Source organism: Chiloscyllium plagiosum, unplaced genomic scaffold (genome assembly GCF_037043375.1).
Source record: "Chiloscyllium plagiosum isolate Xiang-an unplaced genomic scaffold, Cpla_swu_hap1 HiC_scaffold_2, whole genome shotgun sequence".
NCBI lineage: Eukaryota > Metazoa > Chordata > Chondrichthyes > Orectolobiformes > Hemiscylliidae > Chiloscyllium > Chiloscyllium plagiosum.
In genome coordinates this window covers 83,721,842-83,748,922 of record NW_028270140.1, presented here as the reverse complement: position 1 = coordinate 83,748,922, position 27,081 = coordinate 83,721,842, and the positions used below count along the sequence as shown (strand labels likewise).

General features: G+C 39.1%; 1 protein-coding gene and 1 long non-coding RNA gene across 4 annotated transcripts in view; one reads left to right on the top strand and one right to left on the bottom strand.

The window, feature by feature from the left end:
- Positions 1 to 27,081, top strand: part of srfbp1 (serum response factor binding protein 1) — a 214,218-nt gene that overhangs the window by 65,843 nt on the left and 121,294 nt on the right. For both annotated transcript variants that reach the window (XM_043711594.2, XM_087998241.1), the window contains exons 2-3: positions 338 to 426; positions 4,675 to 4,747. In XM_043711594.2, the coding sequence (XP_043567529.2) occupies positions 338 to 426; positions 4,675 to 4,747 (162 nt within the window). The remainder of the gene's footprint in view (positions 1 to 337; positions 427 to 4,674; positions 4,748 to 27,081) is intronic.
- The window catches only part of LOC122560690 (uncharacterized), a 124,291-nt gene that overhangs the window by 41,638 nt on the left and 55,572 nt on the right, over positions 1 to 27,081 (bottom strand). The window lies entirely within an intron of this gene.

Sequence of the window (27,081 nt, the reverse complement as noted above, 5' to 3'; positions counted from 1 at the left end):
GAATTAGGATTTCTAACTGTAATCAAACAATACTTTTGTATAATAACTTTTTAACTTGTGGCCGAAGTTTGGGAATAGACGATCCAAGAATAACAAGTAAGCATAACTGGATAGGCATGCTTTTGCCTGCAAAGCCTGTTTCTTTTACCCATTAGAAAAGTTCTTGGAATTTGGTCTGGTAAAATTCTATTTGATACTGAAGCATAAACTGTTGCATTTAATAGCTATTGTGAATGTTCAGACAGGGAAAAAAAAATTCAGACAAGCTTGCATTCTTCAATTTTTCAACTGCTTGGAGAAGTTTGAAGATATTAAGTGAATTGTCTTTCTTTTCTAGGTTGTTAAATTGAGGAAAGATGTCAAAAAGGCACGAACATTAATCATCCGAAAATTAACAAGAAAAATGGTCCAGCTGAAAGCTAAAAAGTTGGTATTTGAAGTGTTCTTTTTTTTGTTTGAAATTCAGTATCTTGGATATTTATTTACTAGGTGTTAGTGATGTGGGGGTGGGGCATGTTGAGGGGAGATGGCGGAAGAGGAGCAATTCGCCAAAGGCAGGGATACAAACTGCCAGCTGGTTGGAGAGAGAGAGAGAGAGAGAGAAGTTTAATGACAGGAAGCTACGTTTGGAAACTCTTGGGACTAATTCTTGGAAGTCAGGAAAGAATCACCAGGCACGCAGCTGATTGGACTTGGTGGGAGAAAGGAGGGTTATTTGAATGAGATAGAGAAGTTTGCTGTAATCAGCAAAAGGAGCCAAAGATTTTCTTGATGGATAGGGAGGCAGCTCTCCTCTTCCCAGTTGTAGGAATGCTATAAAAAGCACTGACCTGGACATGGCAGTTTCTGCCACTCCTTTGCTATCAGGCTTCCCAAGACTGGGGAATCTTGGCAAGCAAGAGCCAAATTTTAAATCATACTCCTAAAAGCTCCGAGAGAGGTGCCACACCCATCTAAGGTGGAGCACTGCCTTGGCTGCTTCCACTATAGAAAGAACAGCAAGTATGTCAGTGTTGGATTGGGGGCACAGGTCCTGTTTTTAAGCATTGAAACCTGCCTGAGGTGAGGGCGGGAGGGCTGTCTTTGGTATCGCTCAAATATATTGGCTGACATTTCTATGATTCAAAAATATATGCTCTTGGGAAGTGTGTAACACTGATTTGATATTTTTTAGCAATAAAAAAAACATTTTAACCTAACTGCTGTCCCTTTGTGGCAAGGGCAAGATTTCCACCCCATCACTGAGGCAAGGATAGAGGCAATAGGTAATTTTACACTGCTGGGCGAAAGTGATGACTGCAGATGTTGGAGATTAGAGTCAAGATTAGAGTGGTGCTGGAAAAGCACAGCAGGTCAGGCAGCATCCAAGGAGCAGGAAAACCGACGTTTTGGGCAGGAGCCCTTCATCAGGAATTTTGCACTGCTGACATATCAGTTATAGGAACATAAAAACAAGAGTAGAGTATTCGGTGAGATCATTGCTCACCTGCAGTCTCACTCCATAAAGCTGCCTTTGACCCATTATCTTTAATACCTTGGCTTAATGAAATTTTATCTAGCTCCGATTTGAACTTAACAAATGATCCAGCATCAACTGCTGTTTGTGGACGAGAGTTCTGTCCATTTGTGGATAGAAGCTTAACACCATCCAGGGCAAAGCAGCCTGGGTGGTTGGCACCATATCCACAAGCATCCACTCCCTCCACCAACACTCAGCAGCAGTGTGTACTATATGCAAGAATCATTGCAGAAATTAACCAAAGATCCTTAAACAGCACCTTCAAAACCCACGACAAGCAGACACATGGGGACACCACCACCTGCACGTTCACCTCCAAGCCACTCTAACCATCCTACTTGGAAATATATTACTGCTCCTTCACCCAAAATCAACCCAAGTCTTGGAATTTGCTCGCTAAGGGCATTGTGGGTGTACCGACAGCACATGGACTGCAGTAGTTCAAGAAGGTGCTCATCACCACCTTCTCAAGGGCAACTGAGCATGGCAATTAATGCTGGCCATGAGTGAATTTTTTAAAAAGTGCGTCCTAATATCTCTCCTGAACAGTTTGCTCCTAACAGGATTAATTAGTATAATTTCCTTAAACTTAATGCCTGAAGTCCAGGTGTCATTCTTGAAAACCTACGTTGTGTTCCCTCTATGGCCATCTTAATGTGAGGTGCCTAGATCTTCTCTCAGATTCTGACCGGTTTTATAATGCAGCATAACTTCTACAACCTTGTACTCCAGCCCTCTAGACATAAAGGGCAGCATTCTCTTCGCTTTCTTGATTAGTTTCTGCACTTGTTCATGACATTTTAAAAGTCTATGTATTAGAAGCCGTACGTATCTTTAGACATCCACTGTATTTAACTTGGTACTAGCCAGAAGGTACCTTGATCTATGCTCTTTTTTTAGTTCAAAATGGATAATCTCATACTTGCTTATATTGAGCTCCGTCTGCCACAGTTTTGCCCATTGACCTGTTTATCAATATCCCTTTGTAATTTTATGCAATTATCTACAGTGCCACCTAACGTTGTGTCATCAGCAAATTTAAATTTATGACTTTCTATGCCATTAACCAAGTCGTTGGTAGATAATGTGAATAAATGAGGCCCTAACACAGATCCTTTTGAGAAACCACTGCTCACAACCTGCCAATTTGATTACCTACCCATTATCCCTGCTTTCAGACACCTGCCACTCAACCAGTTTCCCAGCTATCTAAGTAACTTGCTCTCAATTCCCTGGACTTCTACCTTTGTTATCAGTCTTTTATGTGGGACTTTTGGAGGTCCACATAGACAGCATCCATAGACATTCCCCTGTTCACTTCCTTAGTAACCTCTTCAAAAAGAATTCAGAGAGGTTTGTCAGGCATGACCTACCTGTCATGAATCCATGCTAGCTCTTCTTGGTTAACTGAAAATCTTCAAGGTGCTAAGTTCCCCGTCCTTGATTATAGACTCCAACAATTCCCCACCATATGGTATGTAATTCCTTGGTTTTCCTCTTTTGCCCTTAAAAGTCAGAGTGACATGTACAATTTCCAAACCAGATGGGTGACGTCTGTGCAAGACGTTAAGATATAGAAGCAGAATTAGGCTATTTGGTCCATCAAGTCTGCTCCACCATTCAATCATGGCTGTTCCGTTCCCTTACCTTCTCCCCATAATTCTCTTGATCCCCTTACTAATCAAGAACCTATTGAGCTCTACCTTAAATACATTTACTAACTTGGCCTCCAAAGCTCTTGCAGCAATGAGTTCCACAGACTCATCACCTTCTGGCTGAAGAAATTCCTCATTGTCTCAGTTCTAAAGGTTCACCCCTTCTCTCAAAGGCTGTCCCCTCTGGTCCTCGTCTCTCCTACAAGGAGAATTTCCGAAACTCTATTCGAATATATATAGAGCATTTACAGTGTGTTCCTCTACTTCATTTAACAAGCGGAGGTGGAACTTTCAGGTCCTGGGGATTTGTCACTCTTTAGTTCCATTAAATTCTTCATTACCGACATTTTACTTGCGTTTGTTTTATTCAGTCCCTGACCCAAGGGTTATGAGCTATTTTATTAAATGTCTGTCATTGTCCCTCAACCATCTCTTTTCCCAGTCCCATTCCTAAGATTCTCATTCTCAATCTGAATGCTAAATTCTACCATGTTATGACTGCTGTTTTCAAGGGATCATCAATTCTGAGATGATTATTAAAGCTTCCCCATTACGCATTGCCAGATCAAAAATAGCCTGATCCCTGGTGGATCCACAATCTATTCGTTAGGGAATTGCCCTGAATATATTTAATGAATGCTTCCTTGTGGCTACCTCTGCTGATCCGACTATCCCAGTCTACATGAAGATTAAAGTCACCCATGAATAATTAATTTGCCTTTTTATATGCCCTTATTATCGCCTGATGTATTTTCTGCCTGACTATAAACCTATAGTTATAGAAACATTTCCAATTGTTGAGCTCCACATAGTTTTTTTTTCAATATTAATCACAAAATTGTTCTTGTTTCCTGGAATTTGACTTTGAGTGCTGTTTGCAATAGTGCTAGGACCCAGGAGTTCTAGGTGAGTGAATAATGGTCTTTATCAATGTTCCCATAATGTCAGCTTGCTGGATATGGCTTTTTGTACTCCACAGTCCTTTTTCAAATTGATAATGAAACAACCTGTAGCAAAACATTAGTAACTCTAAAGCTTATATTTAGTTGCTTCAGGTGGCAAAGTAAATTTTATCTATTTGTTCCCCCAACATTTATATATCTTCAACAAAGAATTTGTTGGGAAAATTGCAACTCTAAATTTTGGACCTTTCAATGCTATGTAAGGACATATTGCAAAAGATGGAGATTCTCTGTGCTCTGCCACGCAATTATTTTTTACACCCAAGCATTTCTTTAAATTAACTGGACATATTTGTTTCACTGATAGTTCAGGAGTAACCCGCTATAACAATGATTCAGTTGTGATAAAATCATTTGATTAAAAGAAATACCAGGAGCATTTTGACATTGCAGAAAATTTGACTTACAGATTGTGACATTGATGCATCCATTTGTTTTTACTGCAATTAAAATCTGAGGAGCAGAAGATAATTCTGTCTAATTGGGACAAGTCTACATATTTGAACTGAAGTAATGTCTTACACTTATGTATCTGCAGGGGAACGGAAGACCTCATCTTGAAAAATTTGCGACGTGCAGAAAGATTGCTGGACGAAATCCACATAATGAAGGTACTATTCTACGTTTCTGTAGAGAAATATTGAAAACGCCCCCTGCCATTGTCTCTGCATTCCCAACCAATTGAGGTTCAGCAATGTCTTTAATTAATGATAGGTTAAACCTTAGTTTGAGGACACTCAACAAATGAATTGTTGCAGAAGGAAATTTGCAAGTTGGTTTATTAGTGGTGTTCAGATGTAGAAGAATTTTCAAAATGCACTTCCACAACTCAAAATAAACAGAAATTATACTTTGCTTCAGCTTGAATGTTGTTTGACTAGATTTGGAATATTCGTAATCCCGTCTTGTTTCTCTGCCGTCATATTTGTCATTTGTTGATCCAGTTTATTTAAAGAGAGCAGAGCAGTATGAACATTGTGTTGGCACTCAAGTTGAGTGCAGAGAGCTGAGAATTAGTCTATTTCTAATTTGAAATTTTGAGGGACGTGAAATATCGCATGAAAAATGATACATATTTTTACTTGGAAATGTGGAAGTGGATGACCTCATACTCTGCCTATTGCAAATGCAACACATTCCTGTTTGGTCTTTTTTTTAAAATCAAACTGTTTGTATTAAACTGTCCTTGTTGTTGAGCCTTATGTCTGTGCTTTTGTATATCATTGAGACTATGATATATAATTGAGAGCAGCATTATAAATTTCAGGCAAAAGTAAAGTATATTGGATTTGACTTCTATTCCAGTATCTCATTAGGTTGTGAGAGAGCTGGAAAGTGAGACTAACTGCATTTTCCTTTGAAAATGCCACTGGGTTAAATGCTTTTCTTCTGTCCTCAATATTGTGATTCTAAGATTATTGCATTTGAGTTTTCGTATAACCCACCACCTCCTTTCTTAGTGTGTGTATACTGTCTCCACACATCCTACTGAATTGACCGAATCAAGAGTTTGAATTACAAGTTCTGTTGTGGGCAAAAGACTCAATCTAGATATATAGGTTAGGAATTATTATTAAGCAACTTGAATTTTTCAAGCAGTGAATATTGTCTCAAACCTTTGGTGTATTGCAATACCAACAGGATTGTTAGAATCTTACGATATATTGAGTTGCCCCTCATCTTTTTACATGGTTAGCTTGGTAATGCTAAAGTAAGATGCTAATCAAATATTTGTTAATGTTCTTTTTTAAGATCAGAGCATTGAACAGTATTTTCTTGCAGTCCTTTTGTTTCCAGCCCAATACTGTCCATATCCCTGTTATTTATTCAAGGCGCGTATCCTATGCAGTACGAATCCATTTATGAAGTGACCTTGAAGTTAACCACCATCACTCCAAATTCACATGCTGCCTTAAAATAACAACATTTTCTTTTAAAAAGAATGAAATTATGTGTGGTTAGGAGTGAGAAATGAGAGTGTAGTTTAATTGCAGTGTTCTGACTTGCTAAATCTCGAGTGAAATATGAGTGTGTTCAATGTCATTTAAGTTCTAAAAATAAGTTATCGATTAGGTTTCTGCCTTTCTACAACTTGTTCATTGTTCCAGGAAATATATTCTCAACAAAGGTGGAATCATGAAAGAGTGATAGTCATACAGCACAGGAACAGACCCTTTGGTCTAACTCGTCCATGCCGGCCAAGTTTCTCAAACTAAACTAGTCCCACTTGCTTCTGTTTGACCCATATCCCCCTAACCTTTTCCTATTCATGTACCTGTCTTTTAAATGTTGTAACAGTGCCTGCATCTACCACTTTCAATGACAGTTCATTCCAAAACAAACCACCCTCTGTGTGAACAAGTTGCCCCTCAGGTCCCTTTTCAATCTTTCTCCTCTCCCCTTGAAAAATATGCCTCCTAGTTTTGTACTTCAGTGGCCATGAACACTTCTGCTACTCAGATGTTTGATAAATCCGAGTGACAGGCGAGTAAAATAAGCTTCTGCTGCACAGGAATGGATGAGCTAGAGTATATTCACCATGTTTGTTCTGTCAAAATTGAAACAGTTCAACCATTGAGCCTGCTGTGCCATTTTTGTTAGCTGTAGCAGCTGTTTCCAGAATCGCACTTCCCTAGTTTTACTGTATTCACCAAATATGCAACACTCAATCATGTAAATGCCTTAAGTGACATTGACATTTACATTGCTCTAAATTCTACATCCTCTCCAACTTTTGTATGAGAACTTTCTATTTCTGGATTGAGTTTTAGTGATTAGCTCAAATTCCAAGTTTATTTTTCTTGGTTACAGATTTTCCTTAGAGAAAAGAGGCATTTCCCTTCTACCCATTGATTTTGTTGAAACTAGATCCTGGATGCATCTGAGTGACTTTACAGTCAGCCTTCTTTATAATGTTGATTATTAACGTATTCTAACAGGTGCAAAAACTCAGATAAACCTGCTACTGATGTTCCATTTTGCTTTGATTTCCATAACACAATTTTAAGACTGATACTCAGCGCCTATCTTTACATAAATCAGGTTTATCCATGGTGAACATCAATTGGAAAACGTGCTGAGAATGGCCAAGGTACAGAACATACTCTGGGTGGTGAGCATCAATTACTGACATCAGTGGTTCAGTGATACCACTACTGACCAAGCTGATTGAAGGTCATCGCTGTTAGTTTGGTGAGGGTATCAATAGGAGGGAAAAATCTACTTTACCTCATTCTCACCAATTTGCCTGTTGCAGATTAATCAGCCCTTTAAAGTATTCATACCAATAGCCAGTGTATAGTTCTTGCAGAAACAACATCCTGTCTTCATAATGAGAATACCCTCCACTAGGTTGTGTGGCACAACCATCGCATGAAATGAGACAGACCTTGAATACATCTAACAACAATAGTACCATGAATTTGCAAGGTGTTGCAAGCCGTCTGCAGCAATTGAATTATATTTAACCACAATCTTCAACCTCACGGCCTGGCGTATCCCTTACTCTGCTGTTATCATTTAAACTGTTGGACCAACCCTGGTTCAATGAAGTGTGTACTACGTTATGGCAGGAGCAGTAAAATGCACACCTTAAAGTAAGTCTCAACCTGTTAACATTACACCATCACAGGTTTACCTGGGCCCAAGAAAGCCATTGATAGAGTAATTCCTGATTCCTGTTAAAGGGATCCTGCCCGAAACGTCAATTTTCCTGCTCCTTGGATGCTACCTGACCTGCCGTGCTTTTTCAGCATCACTCTAATCTTGACATTGATAGAGGAAGCAATCCCACAACCAGCTGATCAGGTATAAGCGCAGCTGCCATGCCACATCTTTTTTGTGAATGGTGATGGACAATTAAACAATTAACAGGAGATGGGGAGGCCACCACATACATAGTAACATCTGAATGAAGAACAGGAGTAGACCATTTGACCCTTCTAGCCTTCTCAGTTATTGAATAACATCATGCTAATCTGGTTGTGGCTTCATCCCTACAGTGGTGTCTAGCCCTAATAACCAATGAATCCCTTATTAGTCAATCCCGCTTCCTTAGAATTATTCAATGACACCATATCCCCCATACACCACCTGTCTTAAATATAAGACAATTTATTTTAAAACCATGGTCCTAGTTCTTAGTGCATCTGTTCAAAAAAAACAAGATTGAAATATTTGCAACCATCAGCCAGAAGGGCCATCTCTGCTTCCTCCTGATGTCTCTAGAATCATAAGTGCCAGTCTTCAGCCCATTTGGATTGATTGCACATGATATGAGTGGTGAAGGCAAAAAGCACTGACAAAAATTCACAAGTAGTATTGTACTCCAGAATTAGCAGATTAGCAATACAGCTACAAAACTGCCACACGAACATTAATGTGAGAAATTAGCCAGGTATGTACTGTTCACATAAAGCTTGACAAATCAAACCTGGAAATTACGGCCTCATCAGTTTACTGTCAATGACATGCAAAGGGGTGTAAGGTGTTATTGACAATGCTATCAAGTAGCACTGAAAACAGCACTGACCCCTAGTTCAGGTTCTGCCAGAGCCATGCAGCACATTACAGCCTTCTTTCAAAAGAACTGAAGTCCAGAGGTGAGGTCAGAGTAACTGCCCTTGATTCAAGGCAAAATTTGACCCAAGTCTGACATCATAACTGATGATATTGGAAATCTGGAGATGTCTGTCCACTGGTTAGAGTAATAGTTAGCACAAATGGGATATGATTGTGGTTATTGGAGGTCAATTATTTCAATCCTAGAACATCATTGCAGGAATTCCTTAGGATAATTTCTCGATCCAATCATCAGCTTATTGATTTTCCCTCTATTGTTAGGTTTAAACTCGGGATGTTTGCAGATGATTATGCAACATTTTGTACCATTCCTGACTTCTCAGATGTTGAAATATTCTGTGTCCATTTGCAGACACAAATGCCAGGCAATGACCATCACCAACAAGAGAAAATCTAACTACCATCACTTGGCTATCAATGGGGTTTCCATTGCTGAATTCCCTACTGTCAACATTCTGGGGTTATCAATGACTAGACATTTCACTGGACAACCATTCAAATACTGTGGGTGCAAGAGGACAGTGGCAATGGTGTGTATCGTGTACCAGATGTGCTGCCTTTAAGAATACTGATTTGTCTTGGCAACAGTGCCTACCTTCACATTTGTAAATGCAAAATATTGCAAAACTATAAATCTGAACTAAAATCAGTGTATGCTGGAGAAATTCAGCAAATCTGACAGTACGAGGAGAGAGAATAGAGTTAGCACTTTGAATCCATTTTGACTCTTTTCCATCTCCAAAGAACAGTCATACTGGACTCGAGTAGTTGACAGCAGCTCCAATTGTCACACTGGTCAAGTCCTAAAGGACAGCGACAGATGGTGAGGGAATCAACAAGAGGAAAAGACACACTTGACTTCATCCTCATTAGTCTGCCTGCCGTAGCTGCATAAATACATGAAAATGCTGATAAAAGTGACCGTAGTCCTTGTGAAGATGAAAGTCCGACCTTCACATTGAGAATACCTTGCTTCATGTTGCTTGGCAATATGACTGTGCTAAATGGGACACATCTGGCAACTCCAGTCTGTGCACCCATAAGATATTGTGGACTATCAGCTACAGCAGAAGCATATTCCAACCCAATCTACAACATCATGGCCCGGATACAATGACCATCAAGCCAGAGGTCAGCCTTGGTTCAGTGGAAAATGCAAGAGGGCATGCCAGGAGCAGAACCAAGCCGACCCAAAAATGAAATATTAGTCTATGAAGCTACAAAAAGAAAAACTGCCTATGCTGTTTGGCATGAAAGTGGCAAGTGATAGAGCTCAGCAATGCCACAATTAATAATCAGATTTAAACTTAGCAGTCCTGCCACATTTAGTGGTGAATAGTGATGGACAATTAAACAACTTGCTGGAGGAGAAGATTCCTCAATGATGGAAACGTCCGGCATATAAGTACAAAAAACAAAGTTGAATAATTTGCAACAATCTGCAGTCAGAAGTCCAAGTGGATGATCCATCCTTGCCTCCTCCATAAGTCCTCAACATCCCAGGTGCCAGACGTCAGTCAGTTCGATTCCATTCATAAGGTATCAAGCAACAGCCAGAGACACTGGATACTGCAAAGGCTGAGCCTTACAACATTCTAGCAACAATACTGAAGGTTTCGGCTCTAGAATTTTGTGCGATCCAAGCTGTTCCAGTACAGTTACAGTGCTGATATCTACAAAATAACATGGAAAATTTCCCACGTATGCCCTGTGCACAAAAAACACGCTAAATCCAAGCCAGGCAATCACTGCCGTATCTTTCAACTCTCAACCGTCAGTAAAGTGATGGAAGTCATCAATAGTACTATCAAGCAGCATCTGCTCAGTGACACCCAGTTTGAGTTCTGCCAGTGCCACTCAGCTCCTGACCTCTCTCAGCCTTGGTCAGTGAGCCTGACTTCAGTGTTAGGCAAGTTGTTGGAAGGAATCCTGAGGGACAGGACTTGCATGTATTTGGGAAGGAAGGACTTTGGGAATTCATGTCTCACTAACTTCATTGCATTTTTTTGAAGAAGTAACAAAGAAGATTGATGAAGGCAGAATAGTGGACATGAGTTATGTGGACTTCAGTGAGGTGTTTGACATGATTCTGCATGGTAGACTGATCAGTGAGTTTAGATCACATGGAATGGACGAAGAACTAGTTATTCGGATGCAGAACTGACTCAAAGGTGTTGGTGTTGGTGTTAGTGGGTTGCTTTTCAGACTGGATGCCTGTGACCAGATGTGTGCTACAAGGGTCGGTGCTGGGTCCACAGCTTTTTGTTATTTATATAAATGATTTGGCTGTGAACGTAGGAGGTATGGTTAGTAAGTTTGCAGATGACACCAAAATTGGTAGTATCATGGACAGCAAAGAAGGTTACCTCAGAGTACAATGGAACTTTGATCCAATGGGCTGAGGAATGGCAGATGTAATTTCATTTTAGATAAATGTGTGGTGTTCCATTTTGGAAAGGTAAATTAGGGCAGTTAATACACTTAATAGTAAAGTCCTGTGGAGTGCTGCTGAACAAAGAGACCTTGGAATGCAGGTTCATAGTTTCTTGAAAGTGGAGCCACAGGTAGACAGGATAGCAAAGGCGGTGTTTGGTAGGCTTGTCATTATTGGTCAATGCATTGAGTATAGGATTTGGGAGATCATGTTGCAGCTGTACAGGAGATTAGTGAGGCCACTTTTGGAACACTGTGTTCAATTCTGGTCTCTCTGCGTTAGGAAGAATGTTGTGCAACTTAAAAGGGTTCAGAAAAGATTTGCAAGGATGTTGCCAGAATTGGAGGATTTGAGGTATAGGGAGAGGCTGAATTGGCTGGGACTATTTTCTCTGGAGCATTGGAGGCTGAAGGGCATTATAGAATCATGAGAGGCGTGGATAGCATAAATAGATACATAGACAAAGTTTTTTCAACAAGGGGTTGGGGTGTCTAAAACTAGAGGGTGCAGGTTTAAGGTGAGAGGGGAAAGATTTAAAAGGGACCTAAGGGGCAATTTTTTTCAAGCAGAAGGTGGTGCATGTATGGAGTGAACTCCCAGAGAAAGTAATGGAGGCTGGTACAATTACAGCATTTGAAAGGCATCTGGATGGGTTTATGAATAGCAAGGGTTGAGAAGAATATGGGCCAAATGCTGGCAAGTAGGACTAGATTAATTTTGGATATTTGGTCATCATGGACAAGTTAGACTGACTATACAACTGTGTGACTCAGTGGTCCAAATGTGGACATAACAGGCTGAATTCCAGCCATGTATTGAAAGTGACTGCCCCTGACATCCATGGCAATATTTGACAGAGTATGGCATCAAGGACCCCAGCAAAACTAAAATCAATGGGAATTGGGACAATCTGTGCTGGTTGGAGTTATGCTTGCCCCAAAGTAAGATGGTTGTAGCTTGTGGAAGTCCATCATCTCAGCTCCAGGACATCTCTGTAAGAGTCCCTCAGGGTAATATCCTAGGTCCAACCATCTTCGGCCTTTTACTTTCCCACCATCACAAGGTCAGAAGTGGAGATGTTCGCCAGTGTTCAGCACCATCATGACTCTTCGGGTAATTAAGTAGTCCATATCGAAATGCAGCAAGTTCTGGACAATACCTAGTCCTGGGCTGAAATGTAGCAAACACCATTCCTGTCATTAAAATGTCAAGCAATGACCACCTCCAACAGGGAAGAATTCAACCATCATCCCTTGACATTCAATTGCATTTTGATCATTGTATCTCCCACAGTCATCATTTTGGGAGTTACTGTTGACCACAAACTGAGCTGGACTTGCCATAAATGCAGTGGCTACAACAGCAGGTCAGAGGCTAGGAATTGTTTAGTGGGTAGATCACTTCCCGACTCCTAAAGTTTGTCCACCATCTGCAATGAACAAGTTGGGAGTGTGGTGCAGTTTGAACAGCACTCAAGAAGTTTGACATCATCCAGGGCAAAGCAGCCCACTTGATTGGCATCACATCCACAAGCATTCAGTCACACCATCACTGATGCTCAGTTGCAGCAGTATGTAGTATCTATAAGTTGTACCGTTGAAATAAATGCTGGTTCAACCCAACAATGCCCACGTCACATGAATGAATGAATAAAAGACAGATACGACAGTAGGCATTTAAGGGGATATTTATGAATACATTTAGATTCACTCCGCTGAAGGACTTGCAAATGTAGGATCCCACCATCTTTGGTTAACTAAAAAGTTAAATATAAATTCAAAATGTGCAGCAAGTCAGAAAATTGGACAGAACACTTTTTTAAAAAAAAAAGACTAGAATATTAATGAAGGAACACTTCGAATGCAAAGATTAGTTTCTATAGTTTCTAGTTTCAAAACTAGTAAGATGAGTTTTTATAAATGCTTAAAAAAACAAAGGGGTTGATGAAGTAGGCATTGGTCCAATAGGAAATGTTAACAGTAGTGGTAAATATGACATATCAAATTTTAACTTTCCATCAGCTGATTGTTATACCTGAGATACTTAAATTGTTGCTTTTGAGCAGCAGAGAGATGTCAAATGGATTTTTAGATGAGAAGTGGAAGACTTTGTCCCTTTCTGTCTCTGCCTCTGTCTCTTTCTGCCTCTCCATCAACAATTAACCAATGAGCTCTCAGGTTAAAAATCTAATACCTCAGGAGCTCTAAGTACTTGTTCCTGTCTGAACCAGACATTGTCCCCTTTTAAGCTTATAATTGTGTTTGATTGTTTCTGTTGTTTTATTTTTCTCTGGGTTAGATAATAAAATTCTTGTTTCGTTCACTTCAGAGAATTAACTCGTTAATTGTGATCAATTGATTATGTCTTTAATTGCCATGTAATGGCTGTGTGTGGAATAGAAATGAAAATATTTGTGAACAACCTTGAGGGGGTTAAAAGGAGGGGGGCAATTCCACGTCTTCTCTTGATTATAATAGAAGAGTATGGGGAATTAATAATGGAAAATAAGACGATGGCATATCTTTTAACAGTTATTTAGCACAAATTTCCACTATAGGAATTACAGGTAATACCGCACAATTGAAGAGACGGAGAAAGTCAAGAAAATGGCAATCACCAGGCAAGTGGCACTGAGCAAATTGTTGCAGCTGCAGGATATCAAGTCCCTCTGTTTGGACTTCACACGAGAATCTTAAAAGAATTGGTTAGTGAGATAGTTGATGTGTTGGTTTTAATTTAGCTTAACATCTATCGTAGGTATATTACTAAAGCGGTTATATATTCGGACACTTAGAAAAATTCAAGGTAAATCGGCAAAGTCAACATGATTTTGTGAAGAGGAAATTATGTTTAACCAATTTATTTGAACTAACTGAGGAAATAGTATGTTCTATAGACAAAGGGAGACTTGATTGCACTTGGATTTTCAGAAGATACTTGATTAGATGGTACATGAAAGGTTGCTATGAAAATAAAAGCTCATGGTGTAGGGGCAACATACAAGGCATCTTCATTTAAATTCTGTTCCTGAAAGTTGTGACTTTATGTGAGAAGACTTTAAGTGAAGCATCGATTCCCATAGGAAACAATGTTAATACTGGAGTTAGGTTCTATAAGGCTTTTCTTGGAAGAAAAACATTATACTTCTAAGTTCAAATACCTGTACTTCAAATGACTAAATTCTTGTTCTGGTAAATGAAGTAACTGTTAAAATTAAACAAATATAAAAATGTATCAAAAAACATTCTGAGGTACTGTTAGCTTCATCTGGTGGCAAACGTTGGTAGGTGCAGCAGGACACTCAAGACCACCTGCACAATGGACTTCTACCACTAGATGGCCTCATTTTGAATTTGGGAGGGAGGCGAGGAGCCAGCAACAAATGGGAAACCAGACGTGGAACTTAAGAATTAGGCTAGGGGAGGTGGATAAAGTGAGAAATGATGCTTGGGATGAGGGAAAATGGAAAAATAAGCCCCAAGGTGGTGGGAGGTGTTAGAAATGTGAGAAATGAGGCTTGGAGAAGAACGAAGGAGTGAGTGGGCAGACAGGATGAAATTGCTGCACAGTTCGTTATGATCCTGGTTGATCATTCGACTCGAGCCTGTACCTGCTTATCCCTATATTGTTTGATCTCTTTAGTCCATGTGCTTTATCCAGCTTTTAAAATCATACAATGTTCTGGTCTTGCCTGCTTTCTGTAGCAAATTTCACAGGCTTTTAACTCTCTGGGTGAAGAGATTTCTCCTCTTATCGACTGTAAATGGCTTATTCTGTGTCTTCAATTGTGACCCTTGTTCCGGACTCCCCGCTTATCAGGGATATCCTTTCCTGTATCTACTCTGTCTGGCTCTAATAGAGTTTTTGAGGTTTCTATGAAATCCCCCTTCTCATTCTTCTGTACTTGAGCAAGTACAATTCTACTGGATTCAACCTCTCCTCATACGTCAGTCCTGCCATCTCAGGCATCAGTCTGGCAAACCTCCACTGCACTCCTTCTATAGCAAGAACGCCCTTCCTCAGGTAAGGAGATCAAAATTGATGCAATATTCCAGATGTAGTCTCAACAATGCCCTGTGTAAATCATCCCTGCTTCTGTAATCGAATTCTCTCACTACGAATGACGACGTACCATGTGCCTCCCTTATTCTCTGCTGCACCCGCATGCTTGCTTTCAGCGACTCATGTACGTGACCGCCCAGGTCTCATTGTACATTCCCCGCTCTCAGTTTATTGCCAACATTCTTATTTGCCACTAACCTGCCTTCCTGATTTTACTACCAAAGTGAATAACCGCATATTATATTGCATCTACCATGCATTTGCCCAATCAGCTTGTCCAAATCACACTAAAACATCTGTGCATCCTCCTCTCAGTTTGCCCTCTCACCCAACTTTGTGTGTTCTGCAAATTTGGAAATGTTACATTTAGTTTCCTCATCTGAATCATTCATATTTTTCATGGGTCCTAGCACTATTCCCTACCATACTCCACAAGTCATTGCCTACCGTTTGGTAAGAAAGATCCATTTATTCCTCCTTTTTGTTTACTGTCTGCTAACCAGTTTTCCATCCATCTCAATGCACTTTAATTTTATGTGTTGATTTCTTGTTGAAAGCCTTCTGAAAGTCCAAATAAACCATATCCCCGCTTCATCTATTCTAGTTGCATCCTCAAAGAATGGCAGGAGATTTGTTGATTATTTGATCCTGTCACTGTTTTCCAAATTTTCCACGCTGTCCTAGACCTGGTAATATGCAGCAAGATAATAGATAACCTCATAGTAAAGAGGCCTCTAGATATCAGTGATCATAACATGGTAGAATTTAATTTTCAATTTGAAGGGGATTGGTATGGTCGAAGACTAAATCTAAATAAACATGATTGTAAGGGAACAAATGCAGAATTATCTGAAGTGAAGTGAAAACTAGATTTGAAGTTAAAACGGTCAAGTTGTTGTGGTGGGCTTTTACAGCTATGTGCAGGATGCATCATCCGTTGTTAAATAAATTGAAACCAATTCTGCACAATTCTGCACACTTCTATGGCAAATTAGAACATTGGACGGATTTTAAGAACCAGCAAAGAATGATTTTACTAAAGACGGGACAAAATTAGAGTGAGCGAAAATAAGTTAGAAATAGAAACACTGATAATAAAAGTATCTACAAGTACTTAAAAAGGAAACCGGTAACAAAATCGAGTGTTGACCATCTTGTGAATGAATCTGTAAGCTAATAAATGGAAACAAGAAAATGGAGAAGTGTTGAAGAGATATTTTATATCTTTGTTTTTAAATTTTCTACAGTGAACAATCCCTATAGATCTCTTAAAATCATCACCTAAACCAAAGAGAGTAACTTGAAACAATTAGGGATGGAATACTCCAGCTGAAGCCAATGGGTTAAGTTTTAACAGATGAAGTTGAGTAGGTGAGAGATTGCAAATTACTGAAACCATCAGAATTGGGTTCAAAATTATTCCCAGTATCTGATTTATTCTATACCAGTCAAAGGTTGGAGACATGTCAGTCTTGCAGTGTTGGTAGATCCAAAATATTTAATGATGTAGTTTGATGTAAATTTGTCTCTTTCCCCTGTGGCAAGCAGAGAGATATCATTCAATCCAAATCACAATTTAAATCCAAGACCTTACTATCTGCCATGACAACTGTTTTCTTATAATGAAAAACAAATGGTGAATGAGTGATATAACACTAAACTATAATGAATAGCTTAAGCTAAAAGTAGATACTGTGAAAACCTCTTGCGGTTAAGATGGCAATAAGCTACTTGTTTTGCAGTTGTGACTCCAGATTGTTTTAACGTGCAGTAAATATAAGAAACAGTGATCCTGAAATAAATATTTACCAATGAACTTTCTTCGGCTTTGCTCTGTTCAGTTTGAGAAAATAAAAGATGGGCCAAAAATTCTCAACACTTTCTCCTCTATCCCATCACTATAGATTTTTACTTAATGCCTTTTCTTTACAAAAATAAATCTTATTGCATCGAGAGCATTTCAACATATTTTCTCAACAACCTGTTTAGAGGCATTATTGCATCCCTTTGGGCCAGTAAGACTTGAAACTGGGCCTCCTGGCTCAGAGGTTGGAATATTACCATTGTGCCAGAAGGGCTCTCCAAAGTTCTTCAATATTGTTCAATTTAACTAACTAGCATGCAGATGGAAAACAAAATCTTTCAGTTTCACTCCTCATTTATTAATTCCTAATTTCGAACATTGTCTTGCCTCTCCACCCCACCTTCCCCACAAAATTGTATCTGAAGCCTTCATTCCATTGATTTGATTACTTCCATGGAACTCAGCCAGCCCCTTTTGACAGACTTCGATTTATGGCATTAGTTTTTGAAAATTATTTTTGTCCTACTTTTTGTTTTGATTATATGATTGCAGAAGATAACCTATTTCCTTATGCTGATAGTTCTAGAAGAAAATGTTATACAAGTCTAAGCAGTCCAATTTCATTGCCTTTGTTAAGGCAAGGCTTTTGGGAAGATGCTGAAGTGATTCATAAGAACAGTATGATCTACCTTGTTGTTTTCACTTTGAAATCTGATGTTTATTATGGCAATGCAAAGAGTACGTCCAGTGGTTAGAAAAGAACATGGTGTTTCACAAATATTACCATATTAACTAATAGCAAGCAGATTACCCTTTTTAAAAATAAAATCCAGGTAATTGACCTTGACCTTCTGGTGTGTTGCACAGTTGTTCTATAAACTATTTTTGTCACTAAGCTGTTTTTTTGGAGGATAGCATGTTTCTATATTCTTCAGATAAAAATGACAAGTGTCCAAAAGCCAGGAATGTTGGCACTGGGTGGAAAACCAAAGCTGCTAATGTGATAAACATGAGAGATGAATTTGGCTTGAGTGACAGGAACGCCCCAGGAAGGGAATAAAAATGATTAAAAGGTTATTTTGTTTTAATGTTGAGACAAAGTTAACAAGATATGGAAAAAGAAGAGAATGTAGGCAACGGCTACTGATCACAATATTTATTTCATAAACAATGGACAGTTAAGATAATCAATGAAAAGGTATACAGAAAGAACTCTGACTTTAAAAAGTATCCATTGCAAGGCAGTGCTTAAAGTCCACTGATTTTCCTCTATGTTTCCTCTCATACAGGTTCATGTCAATTCTATTTAGTTTTGTATGATGGGTGGAGAAAAGGAATTGTCTATTTAGGCAAGGTGTTTTGTGGCCAAGTTTAAATAAAGCATTAACTGTTAAGGAATAAAAGTTCTTTCAAGACAAATAAAGTTGGCATCTGTACCTTTAAACACAATCTATGGAATTTTGGTGGTAAAGGCAGTAGTTAAGACATGCAGTGCTGGATGATTTGAGCTCCAATTATTGTTAAGAGAACAGTTCTAAACTGGCATTGTTTTTGATCTTTGTATCCCTAAATTGCTGGGAATATTGGCCAGTGATTCCAATTCTATATATAAGCTGAAAGAATTCTTCACTACTTCAAACTGAATTAGGTTTGTGTAATTGAAGCATTTTCAGTATGGCGTGTTCCATATGCTATAACTGTACCAACAAGCCAGTTATACTGAGGAATTTTTTTTTCCTTTTGGTTCTGCACCTTTCTGCGGAAATGTAGTTAAAATGTAGTTAAAGATGGGTGGCACTCGTGACCTTTAGTGTTTGTACTTCAGGTGAACATTCATGAACTGTTACAGTTGTTTGGTAGAGAGTTCAGGATTTTGATCCAGCAATGACATCGTATGTGGCTTAAAGGAGAACTTGGGTATTGGTATTCCCATGCATTTGCTGCTTGTTATTTTAGTTGTTGACGATCATGGTTTCAGAAGCTACAATCAGAAAGTCTTGGCAAATTATTATGCATTTTGTAGATGGTATACACTCTAATCATGCAATGTGAATGAATGTTTAAGTTGCTGAGTAGTTCTTAATCAAGTGGACATTTTTGAGTTGAATTTTGAGTATGGTTGTAGTTGTGGTCATTCCAGGCAAGTGGAGAATACTTCCGAGTTGTCTTGTGGATAGTGGTGAGGTTTATGGAGTCGTGCAAACTTTGACCTAATTTGGTATTTTGATATTTGTGTGTCTGATCCAGTTGTTTTTCTAGTCAATGGTTATCAATAGACAGTAGACAATAGGTGCAGGAGTAGGCCATTCAGCCCTTTGAGCCTGCACCGCCATTCAATATAATCATGGCTGATCATTCCTAATCAGTATCCTGTTCCTGCCTTACCCTCAATCTGTTGATAGTGGGATATTAGTGATAGCAATACCATTTGAAGGTTATAGTGAGACAGTTAAGTTAAGTTCCCTTTTAATGAAGATGATTACTTTGTCATTTAAGCGTGCAAATCATTCCACTATAATGTGTGTTTCGTCAACGCAAATTTGCTGTAACCCGTTTGACGAATATCGGATGCTGTTTCTAAAGAGCGAACTTTTAAAATGTGCATTGGATGTAGCACGATCACTTCGCCAACACTTTAAGCGTTATTTGTATTGAGCAATTCTTGTATAGCACAGGAACGTGACAATTACGCTATAGAAGAAATGACTAACCAGTAACTAACCAAAGCCAACTATGCATCAGCCAAGCCTCAATGCTATCACAGTCTTACTTCATATGACGTGGACTGCACCATTATCAGAGTAATTGCTAAGGGGATGAATACTACAGTCACTAGCAAAATCCTCACTCTTAACTTTCTATAGAAGGGAATATCATTTAAATGATAAAGCAACTGAGTGCCTTAGGATTGAGGTGAGTAGTTTTCTGGAATCACAACTATTTTCATTGTGATAAAGTCTTCCTTAATCACCAGTGACGTAAATTTTAGTACTGTTCCTTATTGCCATACTAAGATAAACGGCAGCCATTTATACCTGCAGATTTCTGTTGTATTTTTGTGGGAATGAGGCCTTTGATTGAGTGGTCCTGGTGTGAGAGTTACTTGTGAATAGGTGCTGTTTGTTAGAACTGTTGATGGCATTTTCGTCAATTCACTAATGATTGTCAATAATTGGCCAAATTAGATTTGGCTTGCATTTTGTGGGCAGACATTCCTAGGCATTTTCTGTATTGTCAGTTGCAACTTAGCAAAAGGTGCAACTACTATACCTTTTGAAGCACAAGCCATCAACATTACAACTAATCTTGTTGCCTCTGCATCCTTTGCTGTATCCAGTGCACTCAACCATATCTAGGCGTTAGGTGGAATGGATCAAGTTGGCTGAAAACTAGCACTTCTGCTGGGCACCTCAGGAGGTGGCCACGACGGATCATCTGATCAGTTCTTTTGCCTGGAGATAATTGCAAACTATCTTTTGTATCTTTGTGGGTACGGATGATCACGCAGCCTTTTCCTCACATGAGTTGCTTAGCCAGTGATTCATTGCTAAATTTTCAGGATTCCGCTGTTTTTCCTTTGGTTGAGGGGCTATTTAATTCTGTCAATGCCATACTGCTTTCACCATTTAGCTTGCATTTGTCCTTGCACGCTTTGCAAGAATCTTTGTTGAGCCAACTTGGTTATTTGGCTGGTTGACCAACTATAACCTTTATTTTGTGGTCTATTCATTAAGGTATTAAAAACGAGTAGTTGCAACATTCTAATAGTTTTGCACCCTCTAGTTAACACAATGGACAGAAAATGCAACTCTCCTTAATATTATTTGACAAATGCTTCAATCTTCCGTTCCTTTAATAAATCTGTAAATGGTAGTTATGTTTATTGCTTACAAATGGCCTCAGAACTTGCTACAAGCACAACCTCTATTCAACTATCCGAAGCCTTAAAACTCTTATGTCCCAATGATTTGAAGTTATGAATTGAAAAGAATGAAAAGTTTATTCACTGTACTATTTACCTGTCCTGAGTTGAAAATTTAAACTTCTTATTGTGGAGATCCTTCAGTTTGTATGGAATTAACCTGCTGGTGACAGAACTGAGTGGAGACATAACATCAGAGATTTACAATTTAAAGTATTGTGTCCTTAATTATAGAAATATTTCATAAGTGAATCCTGCTGAGGTTTTCCAGCCAGAGGAGAGTAGTGTAGACGCTATGTTAAAGAAATTGGCCCTTGTAGCACTGAATCATGCTTGTTGGAACTCCTGGGCTGTCAGTGAAGCAAGCAAGCTGAGGATGATGTTCCAGACAACATTAAAAATGCCACTTCAGAGTATCTTTTGGCTTGTCCAATGAGGAACATTCTGTCCTTCTGAACCCCTGCTAAGTGATTTTCATTTTGGGCTCCCTTTTCTCTCTTGTGTTCTCCATCCTCCTTAGCTATCTTATTTCTGCCTTACTGCTATCTTGTCTCCTTCTCTTCTTCCTTGCATGTAATTAAATAAAACATTGTATGATTTTAAAAAATAATGCAAGTCAGTGTCATTCGAAGGGTTTAAGAGGCCTGTAAATGTTAGACACCTGTGAAATTCCATGGGGTTTTCATTCACTGTTTCCTAATGCATTTGTGAAATTCACATTTGTGACCTTCCACCTCAAGTTAAAACACTGTCAGGTTATGCTATTTGTTTAAAATCTGGACATCCCTTGTGATCATCAGTAATTTATTTTATCACTGGGCTGAGCTATGTGATTCAAATGGCTTAGAAGCTGAAATGTTGAAGTAATGAATTGCTAGACAATGAATATTGTTTAGAAATTTTTCCAGAAACCTTTCAGAGTAAATTTAACTGAAATGCTTTGAGATTTATTCCTTTCAGTGTAACGTAACTTATGTTAGAATTGTAGTGTTGTGATCTTTATGGGAAAACAGGCAGCTGCAGTTAATGCCTTCCTTCTGAAATTTAATCCCCTGTACCTTTTGGAATATGATTTGGTGAACCTCTTCATGTTGTCCATGTCTGTAAAATGCTTTTGTTTGAAAACATCAGCTGAAAACTTAGCCAAAGTATATACTATTTGAATTGTGAACCCATACTTGTTAACAGAGGTTAAACAGAAATGGCATCTTTTATCACAGAACCACAGGCCTCTGGCCCCAGCCTGGAATCCAGGGAAAATTGAAAGATTGCGGTTTGGACGTCTATAATTTCCACTTTCGCTTCCTTCAATATCCTTTGAGATCTATGTGTCTTGTCAAATCCTAAGTACCAATAGCTTACTTAATAGCACCACCTCAAATTTTGAGCTATTACACTTGACTGAATTTTGCTACTGACTAAAGTTTCTCATTTCCCCTGAGCAGGTTACATCAGAGGGAAAGTAAATGTGAGGTCCATTTTGGTTAAAATAACACTAAAATGGACTATTATTTAAATGGTGAAAAATTGCAGCATGCTGCTGTGCACAGGGACTTGGGTGTCCTTGTGCATGAATCACAAAATGTTGGTTTGCAGGTGCAGCAGGTAATTAAGAAGGCAAATGGAATATTGTCCTTCTTTGCTAGAGGGACAAAGTTTAAAAACAGGGAGGTTATGCTGCAGTTCTATAGGGTGCTGGTAAAGCCAAAACTGGAGTACTGTGTACAATTTTCACCTCCTTACTTGGGAAATGCTGTACCGGTACTGGATGAGGGTCAGAGAATGTTCACTAGGCAGATTCCAGATTTGAGAGGGTTGGCTCATGTGGAGAGCTTAAATAGGCTGGGACTATACTCATTGGAATTTAGAAGGATGACTGGGATCTTAACCAAGGGAGTAGGTAGAAGCAGGCAAGTTGTTTCCACTGGCGGCTGAAAGTAAAACTAGGGGGCATAGCCTCAAAATAAGGGGGAGTAGATTTAAGACTGAGTCGATGAGGAACTACTTCTCCCAAAGGGTTGTGAATCTGCAGAATTCCCTGCCCAGTGTAGTATTGAGGGCTGCCTCATTGAATGTTTTTAAGGCAAACATAGATTTTTGAACAGCAAAGGAATTAAAAGTTATGGTGAGTGGGCAGGTAAGTGGAGCTGAGTCCACAAAAAGGTTAGCCATGACCTAGTTGAATGGTAGAGCAGGCTCAAGGGGGCAGATGACCTACTTCCTATGTTCTAACTCCTATCAACCTAATAGATGACTTTTATCTTCAAGGAAGGATTTGCTGAGGCGAATTATGATAGCTTGCTTCTGTTGGTTGGCACAACAATAATAAGATAGCACAAATTTCAAATAATCAGTCAATCATGCAGCACTGTAGGTGAAAATTTGGTCTATTGAGACCAGTCACTCTTTCAAAGAACGTGCCTGTCAGAACCTCCATAAACCTGCAAATCTTCTCATTTTATGGTAGATATTAAATTTTCTTTCTATTGAACTTGTTCCACCATTTTTTCTAGATGAACAACTTGCTGCAATGAAAATGACTTCTCTTCTCACCCCTTTTGGAAAATTAAATAGGATGCTCTGTAGAAAAAGTGGAATGTGTAAATTCTTTAGAAAAAAGAATTGTTCTAGAAAAGGAAAGTTCTTAAACCATGTGGAAGGCTTAACAACCTGTTCATGCATTGTAATATTTATTCAATGTTATTTCAGTAAATGAAGCTTTGGTACCATGAGAAAGGAAAAAGAAAGTACATTTTTGTTCCACCTTTCACATGTGCTTCAGAGATGAATTATTTTTAAATAGTAGTCGCTGTCGTTTTTGTAGGCAAACACAGCTAGGTTTCACACAATGAGTTTTCACAAGCAACTTTTTTTTTAAATTGCTAATCGCTGTTTGATTTTGATAGATAAACCAGAACACTAATTGAATGGACAGAGGTCTTTTGATTTAATTTTAATCCAACAATTCAGTGCTGCCTGTAAATTAAGTTAAATTGAGCTGGTCCTGCAATGAGGGTTGAATTTACAACTTTCTGACTCAAGAAACAGCAGTACTACCCCTGAGCCAAGCTGATGCTCTGAAGAGGTCATTTGGCTCATTGTTCCTGTACTGGGTCTCTGAAAGAGCTAGCCATTTACTTCCATTCTCCACACCTTTTCCTTTTAAGAATAATGTTAGGCAGTTTGCTTTCACAGTAACTGGGGTTTGTTCCAGAATATAAGAAAGCAAGTAGAAATTGAAAAGCTACCATAAGGTTTAGGAATAGTCCTGCAGAAAATCTAGAAATTAGATCAACGTGGAAGCTGTGTGGCAATATGGAAAAATCAGTAACTGGTGAATCGTGAATAAGAAATACAGAATAGTGAAAAGGAAAATGGTGTTTGGGATTATCAACAAAAATGGAAAATGACTCAGTCAAGTCTCGTTTTATTTTTGCTTGTTTTCTATTCCCAGTCTCTATTTGTACAGAATGTGGGCAACCTGTAACTGTTTCCTGACAAACCTGCAATTCAGTGTGTCTATTTCTAGTCACTTGGCTGCTGGATATTTGCAAAGCTGCAATTCGGTACTCCATGCTCTTCACCAAAATGAAGAATACTGTTGAGATGCAGAGCTAAGCTAGCATCATTAATTCAATGGATAAGTTGATTAAAGGGAGCACCTGTACTATTTAATGCAAGTATTAAGGGAGTTTAATTTGAGAGGGCAGTTATGACATAGGTCTGTCTCAATTCTGTCTGTAGTATAAGAATCCTTCTAAAAATTGCCCTCAAACAAAACATATCTTGCAATTGTGGTCCTTAAAGAAAAATGGCACTTCAGGATAAAAGTCCATCTTATATGCCACATTCCACACCAATAAGCTTAGAGTTTGTAATAGATGCATGTTATAAACACAACCAAATATCCCAAATGCTATTTTCACTGTTTTGCTATTTCCAATAATTTCACAGCCTTTGTATTTTTAAATTAATTTGACCAAACTATATTTGATTCCAGACTTAATGTTGCAGTACTGAGGGGTGTTGGCAAGACTGTGGGGAAAGTGAACTAAGAATTAATGCTCTGTTTTATATAAGCGTGCATTGCTTGGGTTGTGTATTATACTTGTGCCACGTGGAAATGTGGGTTCAAATATACCTAGTGAGTTAAACCATCAGAGTGAAGTTGAGATATGTTTATTCTAATTCTGACCTTTTGAACATCCCAAATTTTAATTACTCAATTATTGGAGGCCATACTGTCATCTGTCTGGACCTTAAGCTGTGTAGTTCCCTGCCTAGATCTCTGTTACAACTCAATTAGAACAAAGAAAATTACAGCACAGGAACAGGCCTTTCAGCCCTCCAAGTCTGCACCAATCCAGATCCTTTCTCATCTATTTTCCAAGAATCTGTATCACTCTGTTTCCTGCCCATTCATGTGTCTGTCTAGATACATCTTAAATAACGCTATCTACCACCTGTGCTGGCAATGCGTTTCAGGCATCCATCACCCTCTGTGTAAAGAACTTTCCACGCATATCTCCCTTAAACTTTTCTCCTCTCACCTTGAACCCATGACCCCTAGTATTGAGAAACTCATTCTGGGGTCGGGGGGAAAAGCTGCTTTCTGTCCACCCTGTCTATACCTCTCATGGTTTTGTAGATTTCAGTCAGGTCCCCCCCTCAACTTCCGTCTTTCTAATGAAAATAATCCTAATCTACTCAACCTCTCTTCTTAGCTAGCACCCTCCATACCAGGCAACATTATGGTGACCCTTCTGTGCATCCTCTCCAAAGCATTCACATCCTTTTGGTAATGTGGCGACCAAAACTGTATGCAGTATTCCAAATGTGGCCGAACCAAAGTCCTATACAACAGTAACATGACCTGCCAACTCTTGTGCTCAATATCCGTCCGATGAAGGAAAGCATGCCGTATGCCTTGACCACTCCAACCTGTGATGGTACAATGGACCTGAACATCCAGATCTCTCTGTACATAAATTTTCCCCAGACTTTTCCATTTACCATATAGTTCATTCTTGAATTGGATCTTCCAAAATGCACTATCTCACATTTGCCTGAGTTGGACTTCATCTGTCATTTCTCTGCCCAACTCTCCAATCTATCTATATTCTGCTGTATTTTCTGACAGTCCCCTTCAGTATCTGTTATTCTGCCAGTCTTAGTGTCATCTGCAAATTTGCTAATCAGACCACTTATACCTTTCTTCAGATCATTTATGTATATCACAAACAACAGTGGTCCCAACAGGGATCCCTGTGGAACACCACTGGTCACAGTTCTCCATTTTGAAAAACTCCCATCCGCTACTACCCTCTGACCCCTGTTGCCCAGCCAGTTCTCTATCCATCTAGGTAGTACACCCTGGATCCCATGCAACTTCACTTTCTCCATCAGCCTACAATGGGGAAAATGATCAAACACCTTACTGAAGTCCATGTATATAACATCTACAGCCCTTCCCTCATCAATCAGCTTTGTTACTTCCTCAAAGAATTCTATTAAGTTGGTAAGACATGACCTTCCCTGCACAAAGCTATGCTGCCTATCACTGATAAGTTCATTTTTGCCAAATATAAATAGATCCTGTCCCTCAGGATCTTCTCTAGCAGCTTCCCCACCACTGATGTCAGGCTCACCAGTCTGTTATCACCTGGATTATCTTTTCTACCTTTCATAAACAAGGGGACAACCTTAGCAATTCTCCAGGACCTCACCCGTGTTCAAGGATGCTGCAAAGATAACCTGTTAAGGCTCCAGCTATTTCCTTTCTTGCTTCCCTCAGTAACCTGGGATAGATCCCATCCGGACCTAGAAACTTGTCCACCTTATTGCCTTTTAGAACACCCAATGCTTCCTCCCTCCTTATGCTGACTTGATCTACAGTAATCAAACATCGATGCCTAACCTCAACATCCATCATGTCCCTTTCTTCAATGAATACCTATGCAAAGTATTCATTATGAATCTCACTCATTTTCTCTGACTCCACGCATAACTTTCCTCCTTTGTCCTGCAGTGGGCCAACCCCCTCTCTAGTCATCCTCTTTCTCCCTACGTGTGAATAAAGGGCTTTGGGATTTTCCTTAGCTCTATTTGCTAAAAATATTTCATGAACCCTTTTAGCGCTCTT